Source organism: Mauremys reevesii, linkage group 8 (assembly GCF_016161935.1).
Source record: "Mauremys reevesii isolate NIE-2019 linkage group 8, ASM1616193v1, whole genome shotgun sequence".
NCBI lineage: Eukaryota > Metazoa > Chordata > Testudines > Geoemydidae > Mauremys > Mauremys reevesii.
The window spans coordinates 52,478,985-52,502,394 of NC_052630.1; the positions used below are offsets into that span (position 1 = coordinate 52,478,985).

Genomic DNA, 23,410 nt, shown 5'->3' on the forward strand with positions numbered 1-23,410 from the left:
CCACAGTCCTTCATCTGGCGCCCGCCAGGCAAAAAGGTTGGGGACCACTGATGTAAACTGTCATCCTTGCACTTAAATGGCTGGGCATTGGAGAATACTGATCTTTTTCTGGTTTGATTTTTCTGTCAGTCTCTCAGACAAGGGAAGGTCCCAGAAGACCCCAACCTCTCCCCCATCTCCAGGCTCCCAGAAACTGTTACAGTTTGACTCTCTAGGAAATACAGCGGAAAGAGCCAGGTCCCCTGCAGGCTTTCCTGGGACTACAGCTTCAGGGTTCAAGCCCAATGTACCCATCTCTGACTTCAGCCTGGGAACTAGCAAGACAGGAGCAGCAGCAGTGGCTGGTGAGCTGGCTCCATTCAAGCCCAACTAATTCCATAAAATTTCCTCTTTTTTTTTCCTCTTTGTATTTATGTATAATTTCTATGATACAGGCTAAGGGCTTGTCTACACTTGAAATGTTACAGCTGCAGTGCGGCAGCTGCATTGTTGTAGCTCTTCAGCACAGACACTCCTGTTATGTTCTTATGTCGTAGGTAATCCACCTCCCCAAGAGGTGGAATTCTGTTGACCTAGTGCTGTCTACACAGGGACTTAGGCTGGCTTAACTACATCATTCATGGGGTGTGGATTTTTCATACCCCTAAGCAGGATAGCTGGGTCAATCTAATTTTTTTTAGTGTAGACCAGCCCTAAGTCCTATAAATGTTAAATAGTAAGTATTCTCTTACAGGATCCATGCGCTTCTCTCCTGCTGGTCTCCAGCATCGTTTGTCAGCAGAGCTCAACTACCTGAGTGCCATTGAGGAATCTGTACGGCAACTCTCAGATGTAGAACGAGTGCGGGGCATATCACTTGCCCAGCAGGAGAGTGTTTCACTGGCTCAGATCCTAAGGGTGACTGGAAACATTCTTTTACGTGCTTTAACCCTCTTGTTCTGTATTTTGTGAGGAAAAAATAACCAAAGCACTGTAATTTAAATAGTTCTGCTGATGATTTGAAACAATCCACAGCTGAGGTGATGCAGTCTATTTGAAAATGTCCAATATATTTTAAGATCAATACCTGCATCATCTTCCCTGTTCTTATCAACACACCAGTGGTGAGTCAGGAGCTCCTACCATTAGTATGTCATTGGCTGAAATAATTGTTTTTACTGCATATCATGATAAAACTAGAATTTATTTACTTGCTAGATTTGATACTTTGCCGTTTAGGCAACACAATGGTGGTTGTTCAGGCTGGGTTCTTGATCTTATTCCAGGTATATCTTGGTTGAAATCTGTTCCTCTTGACGAGATTAGCTACTTCCCAAAGCAGAACAAGTAAACCTTCCAGATTCTGATTTCTTTTGTACCCAGAGGGAAAGGGGGGGAAGGGGTATACATAGTTGTCAGCTCCCTCACCAACAAGATATTGGTGCCAGAAGAGAGCTTGAAGGTTTGACTTTAGCACAGGAAGCTTCAAATAGAGCAGCATTCTGACTGTCAGTTAGCTACAGTTAGTGGGGTGGGTTGTGGAATCTAAATGCAGATTCCTTTACTTAACACTAAAATGTCTCAATCTATAGGCACAGCAGCAGCGACATGAGCGGGATTTGACTCTTTTGAAACTCAAGGCTGAGCAAGAGGCTTTAGAGAGTCAAAGACAGTTGGAGGAAGCGAGGCAGAAAGCGGCTCAGGTAATGCCTACCTTCAAAAAATATGAAGTGCGTAAGAGACAGAGCTTTGAATCTGTAAGTAAAACCTGTGTCCAGAAATATTCTTAATGTGAAGTCCATGGGTGGTCTGGAATGGGTGAAGGAATTTGAAGTATCTGACCAAAACACATCAGAGACAAATCTTAATTTCAAACTGATTTTTTTTTCTTTTAGGCTATAAACTCAAAACGAATAGTAATACTACCCACCAAGAGTAATTATAACTGTGCTGTTTTTTCTTTATAGGCCCATGCAGAATCTCTGCAGCATCTGGTCCAGTCACGACAGGAGGCAGCAGAAGCACTACAGGAGACGACATGTAAAATTGCAGCCCAACAGGTGGAAGCTGCTCTGCTCACCACGGATGCAGCTCGCCAGATCCGCGAGGTGAGATTCTGTATGAAAGACTTGATGAAAATGTTCCATTGCCAAGTTGTCTTGCTACTAAAACATTCACTCTTCAGTGTAGCTTCTTCACCTTTCAGCATGCTAGTGCTGGGTGGATATTCAGTAGAACTTCTGGCACTGCTATTTAGAAAAAAGTGAGTGGCCTTATAATCCCCATGCACTCCCCAGAGCATCTTACTAAGAGATAAGAACTATTAAAAGAAAGGGAAGTCATGGGCTAGAGAGGAAGTCAAGTTGATGGGCTAGAGAGAGTTTTTGGGTCCATGTTCTGAAGAAACTAGGGCAAAACTGAATTGAATTTCCATAGAGTTAAATGGAACATAATGATGTATAGTGAATACCTGTCGTCAATGCACCAAGCACATTTGCTGGGCACGCACCATACTTTCCTTAAGTATAAAGGGAGTTAAGTTTTCCCACTATTTTCAATAATGTACATATATATGTATACAAGAAAACATGATGGTGTGATGCAAATTCATCAGTGTGTGTTTAAGGTTGCTACATTACTCACGAATGATGAAGACATGAGCAAGTTATGTAGATCATTCCAACCAAAAATATTTTATGCTGCCACACTGTCTGTTCTGCATAAGCCATATATTTTACAGAAAAACTATTTTAAAAATTTATTTAGTAAGTTCTTGAAAAATATTATTGGAACTGATTTTTTTTTGTACCCATTCACCAAGCTTTTAGTCTCCCAAGTCTGAACATACAGACCTCCTGAGGAAGAGGAAGATTTAAAACTAGTAAATCTTGAGTTTCTAAAAGTAGAGTTTCCACATATTTTGATATGTTTGATACATTTTGTGTACCTGATTAGAAACAAACGCCTTATTCCATTGAAAAGAGGAAATTCCTGGGTTTCTGATTATATAATACCATTTCTAGCCCTTATGGTTTGTATGATATTGGACCATAAAATTTATGACTAGTCTTGAACAAGTGTCGTCAGTCTCATTCATCAGACAAGTATAATTTTTGGGGAAAGAAGAAAATGATATTTGGGCAGATTTTCTTAAAAAAATAAATCTGTTAAGCTGTTTGGAGTTTTGGAATGTTTGTCTAAGTGAAGATCATTTAGTGAACAGAGTTCAGGTTAGTTGGCCAAAGTAGCATGATTGATACAGTTTATCACATGGCTTTTCCCCCTCTGTGCTCTGCACATTTATTTTTTATTTACACACAATCTGCTCCTCTTTCTTAGTTGAAATTGACCCATCTTTAAGTGTAAATCATTTGTATATCATGGTGATGTGTGTCGTATATATGCCTGCAACAATTAAGAGTTTCACATAGGGAATGTAGCTGTGTATTAAGTATATTCCTTTATTCAGATGACAGAGTTGGCACGAACACAGATCTCAGATGCAGTCAGTGCTCCAGCAGCTCCGATCACCACACTGTTTGACCATCAGCGGCAACATCATTCAAAGTTCATGAAAGAGCTCAGAGATCGAGCCGATACAAACAGGTATTTGCCCAATACAACCTCTCACAAACGTAGCACTTTAGGAAAAGCAGTAGCAGTTGTTGTGGCCTCTTATACTAGTTCTCCCACCATTTTTTAGTGAAAATCTTATGGAGCTTTAATGAAAGAGCATTATATAAAGGAGTTCTATGTGAATAGAGTAGATAGACTAGGAAGATGAATTTATCTTAATGTTAAGAGTACAAAGACAGAATTTTTTCCCATGGTTTATACATCATCTGTTCTGTAAAGGGTTGTACATAAGTGATAAGTGAAACTGCTTACTCTTTTCATTGGATAGTTTTCGTCCTGTTTAGTTTGGTTTGATTTTAACTGCCCTATCATTTTTTAAGTCCTCCATTCTCTTTACTCAACAGACCCTTATTTCTCCTATTAAATTGAAGTAGACTTGTAAAAACCTTTCTTTTTTTATTCTTTATTCCAAGACTACTCAGATTTATCCAGAACATTTTCCTTTGACAGGAAAAATGAATCTGGAACCCCTTCACAAAGTAAAGAGAAGACAGCTGACTCAAAGCAGACATACTCCCCGTTATTTGATAGTTACTCAGAATCCTCAAGATCCAAGAATCATGATCAGAGGTGAGAAGAGATTAAATTATGCCATCTATTTCTACTTTAAAAGTGTAGTAAAGTAAAAATACATACAAATGAATGCTCTGGAAAATTGGTATCTATTGGAATTTTAACTTGTCCCCAATGAAAGTTTCTTCTTAATTCCCAGTAGTTCGAGATTGGTTTTATGTCCCAAAGCTTGAAGATTTCTATCCCTTCCAAAACTCGGGGGTTTTTTGGTTTTTTTTTTTTAATATTTACTATTATAACTCTGGATATTAGTGTTATTTATGTAAATAATCTTTAATCTAATCTTTTTGTGTGTTTCCTGCTAAACTCTGTGCCTCAAATGAAAACTTGTTGCAATATATTCCACAGTCTCGTGGTGTGGTATGAAGATATTTTTTTTCCGTTTTTAAATTTGCCACTGTTTAATTTCATTGAATGTCCCCTTGTTCTTCCTGTCTCATGGAACAAGAACGGAAACTCTTCTTCTGCCTTCTCTATACCATTAATTATTTTGTATATTTTTTATCTTGTCCCCTTTCTGCCATGTTTCCATTTGTGTCCTTTGTAAGGTAAACAGTACTAATCTTTTCAGTTTCTCTTTGTATGCGATTTTTTCCATGTCCCTAATCAATCTTTTGTTGCCTTTCTCTGAAACCTCTCTGATTCTGTTATATATGTTTTGAAATGGGGTAACTGGAACAGTAAATGGTATCCCTGGTGAAGACATACCATGGATCTATATAATTGCTTTACAATATATGTCATATTCTGTGTTCCATTCTTCATATACCCTGACATTTGGTCTGTTTTTATTTGGCAGCTGCTCTGCACTGAGCAGAAGTCTTCATTGAGCTGTCTATAGGTGCCTAGGTCTCCTTCCTGGGAGCTATTTGTTAATTTAGAACCCAGTAAGGTGTATGAGACCCTTCTGTTATTCCATCCATTATTTATTATCTTGAATCTGTCAACACTTAATTTAGTCTTTCATTATATTGTACATTCTCTCCTAGTTTGGTTAGGTAGTTCTGAAGTTCCTCATAGTTGTGTCTGGTCTTGACATATCCAAATAATTTTGTGTCTTCTGCATATTTTACCACCTCACCAATAACTTTTTATCCAGAGGAAAATTGACCACTTATTCCAACTCTTAGTTTTCTGTCTCTTAGCCAGTTTGTTTCCCCTCCCTAATAATAATAATAATAAATAATTTTAAAACCTAAAACAACTGCCCCCCCCCCCAAAAAAAATCTTTAAAGACTTGTAAAAGAAAAAGGCAGTGGTCCCCAACCTTTTCATCTGGCAGGTGCCAGACAAAGGACTGTGGCAGCGGTCGAGCATCCACCAAAATGCCACCGAATTTCTGCGGCATTTCGGCGGCGACGCCTCTCGATGATGTCGCTTGTCGGCGGCAAGCGGCATCATCGAGAGGTGTCGCTGCCGAAATGCTGCAGGAATTCGGCAGCATTTTGGCAGATACTCGACCGCCGGCCAGGACGTTGGGGACCCCTGGAAAAAGGGAATGATTGGCATGATTTATCGTCAGTACCCATTGCAGGGTAAAAGTACCCATTACAGGCTTGTTTGTTTCCCTGGCTGTTCCTTTCTATCTTAGACCAGAAGTGAGAACTTTTAGTGTGGATTTCCAATTTAGTTAGGCCTGGGATTTTGCAAAAGCCAAACTGCTTTTGTTTAACCTAAGTATTTTTTTAGCTAGGGTTTTTACTCAGTAAGAGAGAAGATAAGAATACAATTAATTTTTTTTTTTTTTAATGTTGAAGGAGTGAACAAGCAGAACTGTCAAATACCTGTGCAACATTTCTATGTCTTGGTTCTGGTGGAGAAAAGCAGAAACAAGTAAAAAGTGTTTGTTCTTGTTAAATAGTAGCAGCAGCAGCCGGCAGGAGAGTCCTTCAGTTCCTTCTTCCAAAGAGAATGAGAAGAAGCCCTCCCGACGTGAAAAGACAAGCAGCTCCATAGAAGAGCAGGCTCGTACTGCTGTGGATGATTCCTTGCGGAGCGATAGTATTCCATCACTACCAGATGAGAAAGGTTAGACGTATTCTTGATCCTTGGTGAAGCTAGAGGTAGTGCCTCGGAATTAAAGTCTTTGAGATAAGTGGAGGGGGAATGCAAGTGAAGAAAGATGAACCTCTGGACTAAGTGGTAGTCTGTGAAGAGATGACACCGTGGGAAGGAATCATTTAAACTGTTCTGTATTTAGGGGGCAATTGATTTCATAGCCTGTTTTATTTTCTGGTAATTTAACTGTTGCCGGATGTTCATTTACTGTTATACCAGAATATATGCTGAAGGCCAGATGTTTCAGCTACCATAAAAATGCATTTTTATAGTTATTTTAAAAAAAATTCAGACTGTGAAGTGGCACTGGATACCTTCCGTTTTTGAAGCCTTCATTAGCTAAATAATACTATTAATTAAAAATGTCTGATATTCTACTTCATTATAATCTCCAAGGGATGACCACACATTTTTTCTAATAGGCTTTTTCTGCAGGATATTAACTGTAGCTCAGACTAGTATTTTTATTTTGGCTTATACATTTTTCAGAGTATTAGCATTCATTCTGTGATATAACCCTTTTGCCCATTATTTGGCTGAATTGTTCAGTCTGAGTTTCCACACAACACTTTATACCTCTGCTGAGGCTAGATCCACTTCAAAGCCCATGTGTGCATAATGAAGACTCTCACTGGAGAATAAACTTTTTTTTTCTGATTCCTCCCTCAGACTCAGCTTCCATTGCAACAGAGTATTCCCTGAAATTTGATGAGTCCATGACAGAAGATGAGATAGAAGAAAAGTCTTTCCGGTCTTTGCTACCTTCTGAGAGCCATCGCAGGATTAACATGGAGAAGAAACGAGGTCATCGAGACGATTCTGATGAGGAAGTATCCCCAGAAAAGACAGCCCTGTCATCTGTCAAGGTAGGTCTCAAATACCATGCAACTGTAGTTACGGAGAATAAATACAATTGAGGTTCTTCTCTAGGTGAGATACTCAATCTGTTGGTGACTTTGAAATGAACCATTTTTTGTCAAGTTATGTTTGCAAACTTTAGGATGTTTCTTTTCCTGTAAAACACTCAAAGGATAATTGTATATACGAATTGTGCCAAATGTAAAGCTAGTAGAGAATGAAGCTTTCCCTTTGCACTGAATTTCAGTTGTACATAATATAACTTGTTTAACATTCTGCCTTTTAAAAAAAAAAAACTTTGGAAATCACGTAATAAAACTCTGATAAAAAGTTATTTAGCTTTCAAGTCAGGCACTTGAGAATTACAAAATGCCAGAATTATGATGGTCAGCGCAACTTTAATTCTACCTCATTATATGTTTTTTAATTACATGATCACACTTTTTCCACAGGACTGCTGCCTCATTCAGTGTACAGGAGGGACATAACTCACAAGGGGACAGAATTAAGGTTGCATAGGCAACCATAAATCAGGCATTTCCAAACTTTTGAATGTTTGATTGCAACCTAAATAATGTTTTTACCATTATATTTTTATGTAATCTTTCAACTATTTCAATAAACACATATGAATGTCTACTTAATACAAACTTCTCTAATAATTATACAACTATCCCAGTGTCTCCCCACATTATTATCCTTCAAACAAAAACCTTTAACTTAGAATTAAGCAAATCACATCAGCGCAGTTGCTGAAAAATCTAGAAATCACATTTCCCCAACTATGTACTTGTTGCTTTTCCTTCTTCTCTACATCCATCAAATACCCATACCACTCAGACCTACTCCATCACATATGCAGCCCTCTTCCTGCCACTGCCACCAGTTCAGTTCCTATTATTGACAGGGTGGGAGGCAGGAAGAATTAAGAGAATTGTAGCTAAAGGTGCTTCAACTCTGGTCCAGAGGTGACTTTCCTTCTGACAAACTTCTAGTGGTTCACCGTGGTCCCAGTTTGTTGGGCTTTGGATGTTCCAAGCCCAGCTGACCTACAGTTGGGCAGGGTTAAGATTTACCAGGGAGGATATGTGGACATGGATGTGGCATGGAAAGCACTCTCCTATTGTGCCACTTCCCCCAATAGATCAACAGACTTTTTGGAACTGTCATCTAACTATCAATTGGCTACAGTAGTTTTGTAAAACAAAATATAGAAGCCTTTAGCAAAGGATAAAGCTGAAACATGCAAGTAGAAAATCTACCCATGTTTGAAGCATTTAAATTTATTCTCTGCTGTTGTGTTTGGGGCACATTCCTCTGCTTCTCTGTTGCTTTGTGGCCTTGTCAGCCACAATGGAGAAAAGAAAAGAAACTAAAAATGGCATCAAAATTAAAAAAAAAAATCCAAATGTCCCTACACCAGGAAAAGCACTAACAGTTTTTCAGGTGAAAAGGACATTTTCAAGTGGATGTAAAGAACAGACTAACAACTTGGGGAAATTAATCTTACATTAATGTAAGATGTTGGAAAGTTCAGACTGAGCAAAATTTATAGGGAAAACTCTTTCTCGGTGTGTGGTATGTAATTCTCAGCCTGTACTTTAAATGCAGCATCATTGTCTTACAGTAAGGTAGCTCGATGTCTTTGTAAAATAAAAAAAATAAAAAAAACCACACCACTACCAACTGGGGATCTCAACTTGCCCCTCCCTCTTCTGTTTCATACCATCTCTTCAAATATCCCCTGGTATGAGTTTCAATCTCAACATGTAGTTGGGTACTGGTATTGTATATGCAGAATGCTGGCCCTCATCCTTTTTCACTTAGATAATTTGGGTCTGATGAAATATTACTTGAGGTCCTTTTTGTGGGGATTAACTGGTATTTCTCTCACTTCACCAGGAGCTAAGTATGCCATTCTCAGGGGGGCAGGATAGTTTCTCTAAATTCACCATGGAGATGGTACGGCAGTATATGAAGGAAGAGGAAATGCGAGCAGCTCATCAGTCTTCACTGCTTCGGCTCCGTGAAAAGGCACTGAAAGAGAAAACCAAGGCTGAGTTAGCCTGGCTGGAACACCAGAAAAAGTAAGAGAACTCTGAATATGTAGTCTCACTGATGATTCCTGCACTTGTGCTTCTACCTGGGTAGGTTTTTTTTTTTATGGCTTCTTCATGCTCTGTTTTTCAAATTCGATTAAATGTTCTTTGTAAACTATTCATCTAAAATCACTGTATACATATAAAAATGTAAAAATGACCCCCTTTCTAAAATTCCCATACCACCAACCAGCAAAGGCCCTGTATTGCAGTAAACAACCATAACTGTTTCCTTTACTCTAGGATTTCATGTGTCAGGCAGGGAACTATTAGAGAGTGACCTGAAGCATTTTTTTCACTCACTCTCTTTCAAATGACTGTGCTGTGAATATCTGTCTTGGGCATGAGAGAGAATGTCTGGCATCACCTACATTGACTCTCTTAACTTTTTATGTCTTTGCTACAGAATTGTATCTCAAACAGAGCCAAACTAAAAATAGCAAAACTGATTCTGTTTAGACCCTAAAGAACATAGGATAGTTCCTGATGGAGTTTTGACATGCAAAATGGTGCTCTACTCTGTTTTGGAGATGTAAGATTGCAGAGTAGAAAAGTATTGCTGTATTTGGAAACAAGAGAAATCAAGGCTATTTCTTCCCTTCCCCAATCTCTTTGCAGACATTTACGAGACAAAGGAGAGGATGACAAGATGCCACCTATCCGAAAGAGACAGCGTGGTCTGCTATTGAGGCTGCAGCAGGAGAAGGTAAATGCTGCTCTATTAAAAAAAAAAAAAAAAAAAAAAAATCCAGTTGAATCCATTGTATAGTCGCTGGACAGCTCTGACATTGTATAGATTCTTAAGTATTGAACAAGAACCACTGAACCAGGTCCTTGGATCCTAAGCTTATTGTGGTTCTCATTATTATTTATTTATTTATTTGTATTATAATAGCATCTAGCATTAACTGTGTCCCTTTACACCAGGACACAGTTATTAGTGGTGATATAGTAATTGATCAGCTGTCCTTGCTCTGAGAGTAGCTGAACAAAATTATCAAAATAACGTAATGCTGTGACTAATCATATGGCACAGACCTTACGGCAGCCTCAGAATGCATTCCAGGCAAATGGCTCTACAGTTCTTTTGCTGCATCTTTCCTACCTTTAAAGGCGGAAATAAAGCGTTTGCAAGAGGCCAATAAGGCAGCTCGGAAGGAGAGACAACTGATACTTAAGCAGCAGGAGGAGATAGAACGAATCCGCCAGACTACCATGAAACTGCAGGAAAAACTGAAGTCTGCGGGGGAAAACAAGCTGGTAAGTAACATTACAGAAGCTGTATCTTACCCATACCAGTGGTAATTGACTTCAGTGTTATAGCAATGAAAAGTTATCATGTTGAATATATAGCTTACAGATTTGCTCCTCCTCCTCCTAAATCTTCCCTCATCCCTTGGGTTTATGAGCAGTTTTGTCTGTCTGATCTGTTTACTTTATGGTGGAAGGAAAAAACAGCCATATGGCAATGACTTTCAAAAGATGTTTATTTTTTGACCTGGATCGCAAATGATGTTAATTGTCAAGATTTTCAAAAGTTACTAGTGATTTTGGGTATCTTGATTTATGGATACCAGCTTGAGACACTTTAAAAGGGTCTGATTTTCAGAACATGCTGGATTTTTGCCTTTTGAAAATCAGGCTGTTTTATGGAGTCCCAAGTTAGGCCCTGAAAAATTGAGGTACCCAAAGTCACTTTTGAAAATCTTGACTAATAAAACCAGTTTTCCTCACTATACATTTCTGGTTTAATCTGGAGAGACTAAAGCTTTCTGTTGATTTTAGACTATTTAATTCAGTCTTCCAGTTGCACAGGGTATAAGAGATTAGGGACGTAAAATGGCAGGGAGCCTCTGTATCATGGGCAATACTAGATGTTGTGCTTCCTGGATGAAAGACCTCTTTGGAAAGTGAACATACTTGTTACAGTACAGGATTGTTGATTATCGCAGCAGCAGGATTCGTGGATTTTCCAGACCATGCAAAGAGTGCATTCACTGTGAGTAAAAGGACGCAAAAGGAAGGCATGGTCATCTAGGAAAGAAAGAAACCCATGTAGTTAACTTGTTAAATAAGTCCTTGTTAGAGACGGAGGAAGGTAAAATGTAGAATCGAGATTCTATAGAATATATCCTATCCACAAAGGAAGGAAGAGAACAAGGCTGAGAAAAAGACATGAGAGAGGGGTGGAAGTGCAATACTTTGAAATGTGTAGGTAGTATGGTTTGAGGTCTTGACCTTTAGTCTTGCATGTTTCTTTCTCCAGGTAGAAAAATAGGAGAGATCACCTTACGGATGCTAAACTCTTTACAAAATCTAAGATGAGGCTTTATTCTAGTAATATGGAAAGGATTACTCAGTATTTAAGAAACTATCAGTGGAGACCTTAAGTTACAGAGCAGCAGAGTACTGAAGGGATTTATGCTGAATTTTAAAAATTGTTAGTATATGAAATAAGCTACCAAGCATCTGCAATAGGAACTAGTGCCTCAAGTTTCTAAAGTATTGTCAGATTGGTGTTGGGTGGGAGATAAATATGGGATAAATTAATAAAATAAAAAAGAAACTTGAAAAGGTTAAATAAAAAGAATTACCTGCTTTCTTTTTGGCTCTATAGTTTTCTCAGTAGAGGTTTCTTATGGATTATTTTCTTGATTGCTTAAAGTTCCATTGTGTGTGAGTTTTAGTAACCTCAGGATAAACTCTAGATAGACTGCTTGGATCCAAGGATTAACCTGACTAAAGCGGTGTGGTAATAACTATTGTTTACAGGGCCAAATTTTGTGTTTTAAGCTGGAGAAAGGAGGAAAGCGGATCAATATTCTAAAAGTTATTTTTTCACTCTTCACTCCAAGCCCATGATACTTTTCTTAATTTTGTTCTGCTTTTATTGTAGGAGGTTCGCAGTGAGGATGATATAAAGCAGAGCAATGCTTCCAGCCCACTTCCAACTGATGTAGAGACCCGTAGCCCTTCCCCAATCTCCATCTCCAGTAGTGAGACTAGTAGCATCATGCAGAAGCTCAAGAAAATGCGTAGCCGAATGGATGAAAAGTAACTATTTTTATAAAAGTTTTGTTTATTTTAATAAAACTAGTAGCAGAAAATAAGTAAATGCTTTGCTTTATTAGCAATAGATGACACTGCCAAGGCTGCTCCCTTTTACTACAGCAGCACTTAAGTTTAAATGACCATGCCATTAATTTATGAGGAGTTGAAATGGAGTTGAGTTCAATAGAGTACAACTTGGGAAAGTGTTCCCTGCAGTTCAGTTCAGATAGATCTTTAAGACTACTAAGATACAATGCCTGTGTCCTCTGGGCATCTCACTTTATCCCTTTCACTTTTTAAAGGGGAAATTTATGTAATAATGCTCTGTTACAGTAAATCTTTGCCCTGCATTCTAACAGAAATCTCCTGGCAGACTAGTTGACTTCAGATTCTGATTTGCAGATCACTGGCTAGCTGATCATATGGGCCTGACTCTCCTTGTTTTAAACTGCTAAATTGCATTAAAAGTCATCTAAAGATAAATTACTTTTCACTTAAGCAATTGCTGTAGGTGGCATGAGGTGGTGTTTGACCATGAATGGGAAGGGGAGATGGTCTGAATGATCATGAAGGAAACAGCAGGCATTCCATGAGATAATCCTGCTGTTAATATGTGGTCCATACACTGAGAAAAATTGAGAACATGTGAGCCACAGGCACTTATTGGAAAGCAGAATACAGTCTAAAAGGTGGGGGTATTTAAATTCAGTTTATTTTATTTTATTTTATAAATGGCTTTTACAGAATGCTTGCTTAAAGGAGATACAACCTAATTGGAGGGCACTAGATGCAGTACAATGAATAAAGAGATTCTATCGGATCCAGAACTTCCTTCAGGGAATTTTGGATGGTATAAATTGCACAGTGAAATAACCCTTATTCCCTAAAGATTGGTATTAGCTATGGCTCTACATTCCTGGTGTACAAGGTAATGAAGGAGCAAATTAATTGCTTCATGATTAGTAAAATTTTTCCTTGAGGCATGCCCTTTGTGTAATGCCTGTATAGTATATATGTCAAAGGATATAAATACTTGTTGCAGAACCACTAGTTCCTTTTCTTATTTCATTGGTTAAGTATCACATTTTCAAGTAAAAAATGTTTAGGCCATCAAAGACTGCAACTTGAAGGGCACGTGAAAGATAATTTCATCAGAGCTTGTAGACAAACTCAAGCTGATCTGAACAGATGAGATATTTGTAAAATACAAGTATGGAATTCTTCTTCACTGAAAATCTGCAGAAGCAATTCAATATGGGAGTTTCTTGTTCTGCTTTAAAAGTCCCACATACATCTAAAATAAGTTAACTATTATGATTCCATGTGTCCACTAATCTTGGATATTAAACTACTACCTTGAAGTTACCATATAAAATATGTTGCCCTAACTGCCTTCAACTCTTCTCTTTTGACCTTTAACTATGGGTCACCACTATTAATAGATTTAAAATAATTGCTGTAAATAGCTTTAAACTTGTTACTTGTTAAGGTAATTATAATTTAGTCCATATTATGCAGATTTTCTGCTGTTTTTTCTCTTTGTCTCTAGTATCCCAAGATGATGGGTCCAGAGAAAAGGTCATGAATCAAATGTTACACATCTTGTAATGACAAGATATCTATGACTCATTAGCATATTGGATACTTGAAAATGCCCTGGGAAGGGTATAAGTCCTCCCAATGTTAGATTCTCAGTAACTATGGTAATGAAAGCTCAGATAGTAATGGGGCCTATATAATAGGAAAAAACATGACAGAAGGTCAATCTGATTTCACAGTCTTTACCCACTTTGGGTCTAAAACAGGGGTGGGCAAACTATGGCCCGGGGGCTGCATCTGGCCCTCCAGACATTTTAATCTGGCCCTCAAGCTCCAGCCAGGGAGCAGGGTCCAGGGGTTGCCCTACTCTGCACGGCTTTGAGAAGCAGTGGCATGTTCCCCCTCTGGCTCCTACACGTAGGGGCAGCCAAGGGGCTCTGCACTCTGACCCTGCCCCAACCGCCGCCCCCGCAGCTCCCATTGGCCAGGAACTGTGACCAATGGGAGCTGCAGGGGCGGCGCCTGCAGACAGGGCAGAGTGCAGAGCCGCCTGGCCACGCCTCCTCATAGCAGCTGGGGTGGGGGCATACTGCTGCTTCTCGGAGCTGCTTGAGGTAAGCGCTGCCCGGAGCCTGCACCTTTGACCCTCTCCTGCACCCTAACCCCCTACCCCCCACCGCTGATCTCCCTCCCACCCTCTGAACCCCTCAGTCCCAGCCCGGAGCACTCCCATGCACCCCCAACCCCTCATCTCCAGCCCCACCCCAGCGCCTTCACTCCCCGATGGAGCCCTCCCCCCACCCCGCCAGGCGCCCCCTCCCACACCCTAAACTCCTCATTTCTGGCCCCACCCCAGAGCCCACACCCCCAGCCGGAGCCCACACCCCCTCCCGCACCCCAGCCCCATTTTGTGAGCATTCATGGCCTGCCATACAATTTCCATACCCAGATGTGGCCCTCAGGCCAAAAAGTTTGCCCACCCCTGGTCTAAAAGGAAGTCTTCTGACCCAGACTCCACTGATTAGTTTTGAGTGCCCTGAGCCTTCAGTCTTCTTCTTTAAAGAAGAAACAGCATTCAGGACAACTGAGACACTGACTATGAAGTCTTAAGGATCTGTGCCTCCCACGTTAGTCATGCTGAACCAAGGCCATCTTTATACAAGAAGGGTTGAGATTGAACTATGCCCTAACATAGACAAATCCTTTTAGAATGTGGGGGGGCCCCACCCTTTTTATGGGCAATAATGGATTCCAGAGTTCTCCAAAAAGAAAGGGTTTTTCTCCTGAATCTACTTTCTCCTCAGAACAAAAGAAGGTCTTTGAGTCTTCAAGGTTAAGAATCAGTCAGATTGATCAGAAGAATGACATTTCCAGTGGCGACAGATGCCATAATTCAGAATTGGTTCACGGTTCTTGAATTTTGAAATTGTATTTACATACCTTGATAACACAGTAGCTCTATAGGAAGTATCATAGGTGACTGTTACACTTTTTAATTGAAGTATTTTTATGTCACTATTTTTTTTGGTAATATTTAATTTTCATCTTGTATTGTAATAGACACCTCTCTTCTTTCTCCGGGAGTGTAGATCATTAAATAATACTTATCTTTACAGAAAAAGAGAGTTCGTTACTGGCAGATAACTATGCCTATTGCAGTCTTATAAAATTGTTACAAAATCTTCAGCCTTAGCAACACAGTATGTTCCACCTTTAAGATGATAGGAAAAGGCCTAATGATATTTTAGGTGCCAGTCAAAACAATTGTCCTAGTTCAGTAGAATTTTCAAGACTGGCTAGCAGAATAGTTGCCCTCCTTTATCGCTGCTCTGAGCAGTAAGAATGGAAACTGTGCCTTTGTGTGGTTTAATGTATCGTTCCAATGTTATCTAATTACTTCTTATGCTGTGGATTATGTATGTGTTTGGTAGAAGTTTAGGGTAGAGTAGCACTTTCTTTAAACTTAAATTAAACTTTTATTTTTGCCAAATAATTCAAAATGGATTATTTTTTTACATAATATTTTGCTACATTGCTCTGAAACTGTATGTTTGTTCATAAAAATTAGCATTGCAGACTGCAGTGTTCTCCCGAGGATGTAGCAAAGAATACTGTTAAATCAAAGCAGTACAGCAAGACAGTATTGGCAGAATTTTTGCAGATGGGGAAGGGAAAGCCATCCTTTGAAAGAGAACTAATATTGAATTAGTCTAATTGCATAAGGTGCAGGAAAGAAACTGAATGATAAGAATTAACTAAAAGCAAACCGGGGAGGAAGAGGGCTTTAAAAGCCTGCTATACTTCAGAATGGAAAAGAATGCTGGACTTGCTGTACTCTGTGGCAAAGGAGAGATTCTTCTCACTTCTGTGACAGCTTCAATACCTATTTTCTCCTAAGAAGAAAAGAGAAAGAGTTCTGTCTTAATCCTTCTGGTATGCATGTGAACAGGAGCATGCTCTGTCAAAGAGAATTAACACTTTTTTTTTTCCCTTGTGTCCTTTGCATATGCAGCTTCAACAACAATCATCCATGCACCATAGGAAATAGAGGAACTAACCTAATCTTTTGCTTTATCTTAACATGTTTCTTACCTTGCATTAGAATAGTGAGCTATCTGTAGAATGGCTTTTTCCTCTGAAAAAATATAGTGTTGCCCCGACAAGTTAAAGTATTATCATCCAGCTAGCTTCAGGAATTTTGTAATATGAATGCAATTTTGTTGCACTTTTAGTACTTTTAAGTGAAACAGGCAGTGTGTAAACCTGAAAAATGTGAGGCCAAGTTAGTGCTTTGCTGAGAATGAAAAATGGCAACATTTGCATTCGAGCTAGAAACAGATGTACCAGTGAACATTTCAGGCTATTTTTCTGAATCACTTCACTATTTTTGAACCAGGTGGTGCTACTAATTAGATCAGTGGTATTCACCTTTTGGAAAAATTGTCTGATTCATGTTTGAACCTACAAGTGAAAATGTGTTTAGGGGTTTCAGACTAGTACCATTGTCCACATCATAAAACAAGCAAGTCCTCTACTGAGGACTGGATAGCAGGAGGTGCTAAAGATCCAGGATTGAGGTGTGTGCACAGAACTGCAAATGGAAGCTTGTACACAAGCAACAAAATTATTAACAAAATCTAGAGGGGAAATTAACCTAGATAACAATATGAAAAGAAGCTTGCATTTAATTGGCAGAATCAACTGTTACATTTTATGCATAGAAGTAGCTATGTTCTGTTGCTTTTGGAGTGACAACATACAATTTTTCTGTTTAAGACGAGGTGATGTAATCCATGTAATGTTAACACATTTTTAAAATTCTTTGTTAGCTGCTCTCCTTTTCTCGTTCTTTCTGTCTTTTTGATACCTTGGTTTTAAACTCTTCCTCCTTATTTTGTAGACACTGCTCTCCTGTTCACTACTTCTTCTCTGTCTTTACGTCTCACCACTGGGCCTCTCTCAGTGTCTGTTTTCCCAACCTCCATCCCAAATTCCAGCTGTATATCTACAACCAGTTGGTCAGGTAACTGCACCTTTTTCAGTGGTGTACTCTTTGATAGAGCATGCTCTGTTCATTCCTAAACAGCCAGGACGGGAGGCACCTCATCAGAATAGAATTCCAACAGACTTTCCTCACTGTTTCCAAATTAATCTGCTATTGCTGAATATAATTTCCTGAGCGGTAGGTAAGAACGCGAAATGGACTGCATATTATCAAGCTGCTGCAATGGAGCAGTAATTGAAAACTTTATCTAGCTCTGGGCTTCAGGTCTGTACACCTGAGCTTCTATTTAGTTATTGCATCAGTGTTTGGAGAGAGCACCACATTTAACCTTTTAAATTGCACAAATAAGTTTTCCTTATTCAATGGTTTCTATTAACCTTTCAGAACCGATGGGTTAAAAAATACAGCACAGTTAGCCTTTGAAAATAGTAATGGTGTGGCGTGAATGCCTTTCTCTCCCCTGCTTCCCACTGACAAAAAAACAAAAAAACCCTTTTGCCCAGTATGTATTAGAATTTTCATTGGATTATTTTCTATAGAGATCCCTGCTCTATAGGATGCATGTGCACACCTGGTGTTACATTGGAACACTTTAGAATATAGCAAATATTGAGGTTGTATGCGTATTCTCTTGTGGTTCGGACCATTGAATCCCATAGGTTGTAAAAGGAACTACAATTCCCACCCATCCCTTTCTTTTCTCTTACCACTGTAGATTGAAGGTCAAATCCCTTGTTCTTTCTGGGCTTCTTTTGGCTTGTTAGCTAGTGTCATCATAAATAGTTAATGTTTGTGTAGCTGTTAATTTTTATGGCAGGTTAATTGGTTCTCCATGTTATTCTTTGGGTTGATACAGTAGGCATCTGGTTTGGTATGGTTTTGTCAGCTCCTGCTCTTTTGATTCCGTTTATTTCCATTGTCATAGTGGCTGAGTCTTAGAAGAATCTGAGGTTGAAGTAATGTACGTTGTATGAAGCAAAGATTTTTGTATTCAGACCAGTGTATCCAGTTCGTGGGTGAGTGATGCTCCCCACAGAGGTATATGCTTTATGCAGATTTCCTCCACTTCCCCTCCCAAAATACTCAGAGTGAGAGTCCCACCTCTGTATGTTGAAGAAAGTCCGACAGGTTAATCTGACTTTAGCTTAAATGTATTAATGAATAGGAGTCTGGGACATCTTCAGAGTCTAAAGATGCCTAGAAGTCCAACTCTGAGAAATCACTGGGTTCAAGAATGCCTCAAGGACAAGAGTGCTCATTAGGCTCAGATACCACTATTCCGTCTCTTGGAAGGAAGATGTTTCTCTTGGTCCTTTATAGATTCCTGAAATAAGTTATGGAGGCTTTGGCCTCTCTGAAGATCAAACTAGGATGCAGTTTAAGGTCTGCTCCAGGGTTCTCAAACCTATCAGGCATCTATGCAAAATCCTTCTGAAATAACCATAAGAAATCCACATGGCCTTGGACCTGTTGGCCGAACAGTCTCAATCCTTTTCCCCTGAGTGGAGGAGAAAGAAGAAATAGAGAATAATCATTCAAGTAGCTGCTGCTTTCTCCTCTTCAACTGATAAGTCTGTGCATACATACCATCCTTTTATGTCTCCATTTGATGACTTTAGGAAGTTTCAGGAGTTATTGAGCAGAATGGCAGAGGAGTTGTATATTTAAATTTGGATAATTCATGGAATGTCATCTCACCACTTGTATACTATCATTCAGCTCCAGCAGAACACAGCAACTATCCCCTTATTCCTTCTGAGAACCTCTATCATCCACCTCTATCCCAGAGATGTTTAACCCTGCTGATAATCACCAAATCCCAGAACTCTTCTTGTGGCAGTTAATAAGAAAACAAAGCAAAGAAGGGTTAACCCATCATGATCAGAATGTTGGGGAAGTAATTGTATTCATCTGCTGTGCTTCAGAAGAGAATAAGGATTCATCAAGTGATATTTGAATAGTACAATTTCTTGCCTGGGACAGACTTCTCCTATTAATGCACCGGCTTCCAAAATAGTTTAAAAAAGAAGCCAGGGTAGTTGTGCCTGAAGATCAAAAGGAGGCAAAGCATGCCTCTCATGTGGCTTGATTCCTTAGTCACAACTCATTTGGTAGTCATGGCAGTGACTTAGCAATTAATTAAGTCTAAGGAGCCCAGACATTCCACAAGATGTTCTAGCAAGTAGAAATATCTTCCTTTTGAGGTTCTCCTCATTAAATATGTGAAGATAGATTATATAATGGAAGAGAGAAAGATTCTAGGTATTGGAAATTTTTGACTGGATTGATCCTCCTACAGGAAAAAGCTAACTTTCCAGTATCCAAGTGCAGCAGAGCAATCCATCTGAACACTTCAAGAAACCCCCATCAGAAACTGTCATTCAGGCAGAAAAAACTTTAGTTAGCAGAGATAAAGGAACTTATCTACAGCTTGGTGTCTGTGCCAGTGGCTTTCAAAGCTTATTGGTTCATGTACCACCAATTTAAAAAAAAGTATGAAGTGAATGGACGGCATATCAAGCTCACATACTACCCATGATACATGTGCCATATAGTTTGGCAGCCCCTCATCTAGGCATGGTTTTTGAGGCAGCAAATTTAATATGCATGCAAGAGCCTTAAGATAATAAATGTGGCAGGTTATTTTCCTTTCTGCTTAGGGAACCAACTTCTTTCTTTATTTTTCATGAATCATAGAGTTGGAATTACCTCAGGCAGATGGGTGTTTGAGGTTGGTTTCAAAAAGATTATGCCATCTTATTCCACTCTATGCTTCTTGCCAATCTTTTCTTACCAGTTACTAAAATATGCTGAGAAGTAACTGTCTTCTTTAATTGGAAAAAGATAGCAAATGTCACCAAATGAAACCCTGGATGCCCCATCATCTCAGGCATTATAATGAGACATGAAGAGAGGGAGTTACCTCCAACACAGAACCAGTGTGATGAGGCCAAATCGAGGTGGAGTGGATCCATTCCCAATAACAGATCAACAGATCAGGAAATGGGAAAGGAAAAAAAGCTTTTTTTGCTTTGTGCAGCCTCCCAGTCCCTATTCAAGCCCAAATTAATGGAGTTAAATTTGCAAATGAATTTTAGTTCTGCAGTCTCTCTTTGAAGTCTGTCTTTTTTTTTTTTTTTTTCAAGTGTAGCTACTTTTAAACCTGTTATAGAATGTCCAGAAGATTTGAGTGTTCTCCCTACTGGCTTTTGTATGTACCATTCTGATGTCGATTTGTGTCCATTTATTTTTTTTTACGGACTGGGTCCAGTGGCCAGTGTAATAAATCAAAGGACTGAAAGAGGGTGCTGTAGTCATAATGAACACTCTTACAGCAAGATAATCAGCACTCTTACAGCAGGGTCTGAGGAGAGAGTCCAAATAGCCAAATAATCCTGCTGTAAGAGTGCTGATTATCTTGCTGTAAGAGTGTTCATTATGACTACAGCACCTCCTTTGTCAGTCCCTTTGATTACATTGGCCAAACTGGACAGTCCCTACGTAAAAGAATAAATGGACACAAATCGGACATCAGGAATGGTAACATACAAAAGCCAGTAGGAGAACACTTCAATCTTCCTGGACATTCTATAACAGGTTTAAAAGTAGCTATACTTGAACAAAATAATTTCAGAAACAGACTTCAAAGAGAAACAGCAGAACTAAAATTCATTTGCAAATTTAACACCATTAATTTGGGCATGAATAGGGACTGGGAGTGGCTGGCTCATTACAAAAGCAGTTTTGCCTCTCCTGGAATTGACACCTCCTCATCTGTTATTGGGAGTGGACTACATCCACTCTGATCGAATTGGCCCTGTCAACATTGGTTCTCCACTTGGGAGGTAACTCCCTTCTCTTCATGTCTCATTTATATAATGCCTGCATCTGTAATTTTCACTCCATGCATCTGAAGAAGTGGTTTTTTACTCAAAAGCTTATGCCCAAATAAATCTGTTAGTTTTTAAGGTGCCACCGGACTCCTTGTTGGTTTTTGTGGATACAGACTAACACGGCTACCCCCTGATACTTGACTTTATTCAAAGGTGATTGCCACAGATGCCTGTCACAGCAGTGCCCAAAGGGTCTGTTTTTATACACCTTCCCTTCTGTGCCCCTTCTAATAAAAATGATTCAGAAAATAGAGAGCCAGAGAACATAATCTTAGTGGCACCCCATTGTTTTTAGTGGTCTTGTAGCCGTATTGGTCCAAGAATATGAGAGACAACATAAGTGAGATAATATCTTTTATTTCACCGACTTCTGTTCGTGGAAGATATACGCTCTCGAGCTAAACAGAGCTCTGCCTCAGGTTTGAGGGATGGAAGCAGAATGTCTTAGCTAAATACAAGTTAAACAGAAGGGATAAGTGTGTTGGAGGTCATCGCTTGAAATTAAGTGGGTTATTGGGGGTTAGATTGTTATGCATAAAGGGTTTGAAATGGGCAGTTAAGGATAGCAGACAGTGCAGTATTATAAATAGTTGTAATGAGTCATAAAACCAGTGTCCCTGTTAAGTGCATGTTTTTTGGTAGCTAGCGGAGTTATGAATGTAAGTTTCCAGGATTGCCTTTTGGAGGTATTGTGCAGGTTTCCCTTGAGGACAAGTACTGAAAAATCACCTTTGGAGTGATCGCTGTGTGAAAAATGTTCCCCCATGGATGATATGATATTTTTGTCGTCTTCTGTGATTTTTATATCTGAGCTTATTCAAGAGTGCAGTGATTGTCTGGTTTCACCTACTTAGTTGTTAATGAGGCATTTGATGCACTGGATAAAGTACACCACATGTGATAAACATATGTAGGATCCATGAATCTTGAATATGTGTTGTGAGGGATATTGATCATCATAACAGTGGAGATATGTCTGGAGGTTTTGCATCTTGTTCTGGCAGGGTCTGGTGCCTCTTTGAGTTGGCGTGTACTGGTCTGTGGGGTGCATGTTTCTGATGATGAGCTGGGCAAGGTTGGTGGGTTGTTTGAAGGCCAGAAGAAGGGGGTTCAGGAAGGATTTCTTTCAGGATGCAGTCCTTATCAAATATGGGTTGTAATTGTTTGATGATACCCCATAAGGGTTTCAATGTGGGGTGGTAAGTAACAACTAGGGGTGCGCAGCCAGGGTTTTTTTCTTTTCCGTATTAAACAGGTTCTCCTGGTGTATTTGGGTGGCCCTTTCCATGATGTGATCTGCTTCTCTGGTGGAGTGTCCTTGTTTAGTGAAAGCCACTTTAAATGTGTTTAGGTGTGCATCTTGGACTTTGGAGCAAATTATGTGATATCTGAGTGCCTAGCTGTAAATAACAAATTATTTGGTGTGTCTGGAATGGTTGTTGGATCTGTGGAGGTAAGTGTGGTGATCAGTGGGTTTCTTGTGTATAGTCATTTGTAGGATTCCATTATTTAAGCTAATCATGGTGTCCAGGAAATGGATGCTGGTATGGAAGTGTTCTAGCACCCCATTGGAAGATGAGACTCTGGTTTTCACTGCTCATACATTTACTTAACTACCTTTTGACTGTTATGACAATTGGAATTGTACTTCTGGAATCCAGTCAGCCACAATGAACTGGGAATTCGAAACACATCAGCCTGGCTGCTGAATGAAGCAAGACAGAGGTAGTTACTGTAATGAGGTCATTGTCACCTAATTGGTCTCCATAAAAGTTTCTGTGTCAAGGACCTACTTGACTAACTGGAATGGCTATGACATGCATAATTGAAAACTGGGAATAAAAAGTTAAACAGTCTTGGTGAAGAAACAAATGTGGACTCCATAGTGATCCAAGTATTGTCAATTACAGTTCCCTCAAGATGCCTTATCCAGGGGTTTTGTACTAGGACTTTAAATGATACATAGGCCCTAAATTCAGTTATTTGCTGCCAGGCAGAGGGATCACTTATAGGCCAGCAGCATGTATCATATCATATTTTTTCAAAGTACTGAAGAAGCTCAGACCTCCAAAGGGATTAATATGTCCAACATGGAGTCTCAATTTAATCTTAAAATCCCTCATTTCACATCCCTTTGAACAATTAAACTAAGTTTCTCTATACTGATTTAGTCTTAGTGTGTTTAATGATACCAATCACATCTCCATGTCAAGTATAAG

At 39.4% G+C, this 23,410-nt stretch overlaps 1 protein-coding gene across 11 annotated transcripts in view; it reads left to right on the top strand.

Annotated features, from left to right (window-relative positions):
- The window catches only part of CEP350 (centrosomal protein 350), a 143,989-nt gene that overhangs the window by 86,825 nt on the left and 33,754 nt on the right, over positions 1-23,410 (top strand). For all 11 annotated transcript variants that reach the window (XM_039486128.1, XM_039486132.1, XM_039486133.1 and 8 more), the window contains 12 exons: positions 130-344; positions 734-897; positions 1,572-1,682; positions 1,947-2,087; positions 3,449-3,585; positions 4,066-4,185; positions 6,050-6,216; positions 6,916-7,112; positions 9,007-9,191; positions 9,822-9,909; positions 10,317-10,463; positions 12,100-12,257. In XM_039486128.1, coding sequence (XP_039342062.1) covers positions 130-344; positions 734-897; positions 1,572-1,682; positions 1,947-2,087; positions 3,449-3,585; positions 4,066-4,185; positions 6,050-6,216; positions 6,916-7,112; positions 9,007-9,191; positions 9,822-9,909; positions 10,317-10,463; positions 12,100-12,257 — 1,830 coding nt within the window. The remainder of the gene's footprint in view (positions 1-129; positions 345-733; positions 898-1,571; positions 1,683-1,946; positions 2,088-3,448; positions 3,586-4,065; positions 4,186-6,049; positions 6,217-6,915; positions 7,113-9,006; positions 9,192-9,821; positions 9,910-10,316; positions 10,464-12,099; positions 12,258-23,410) is intronic.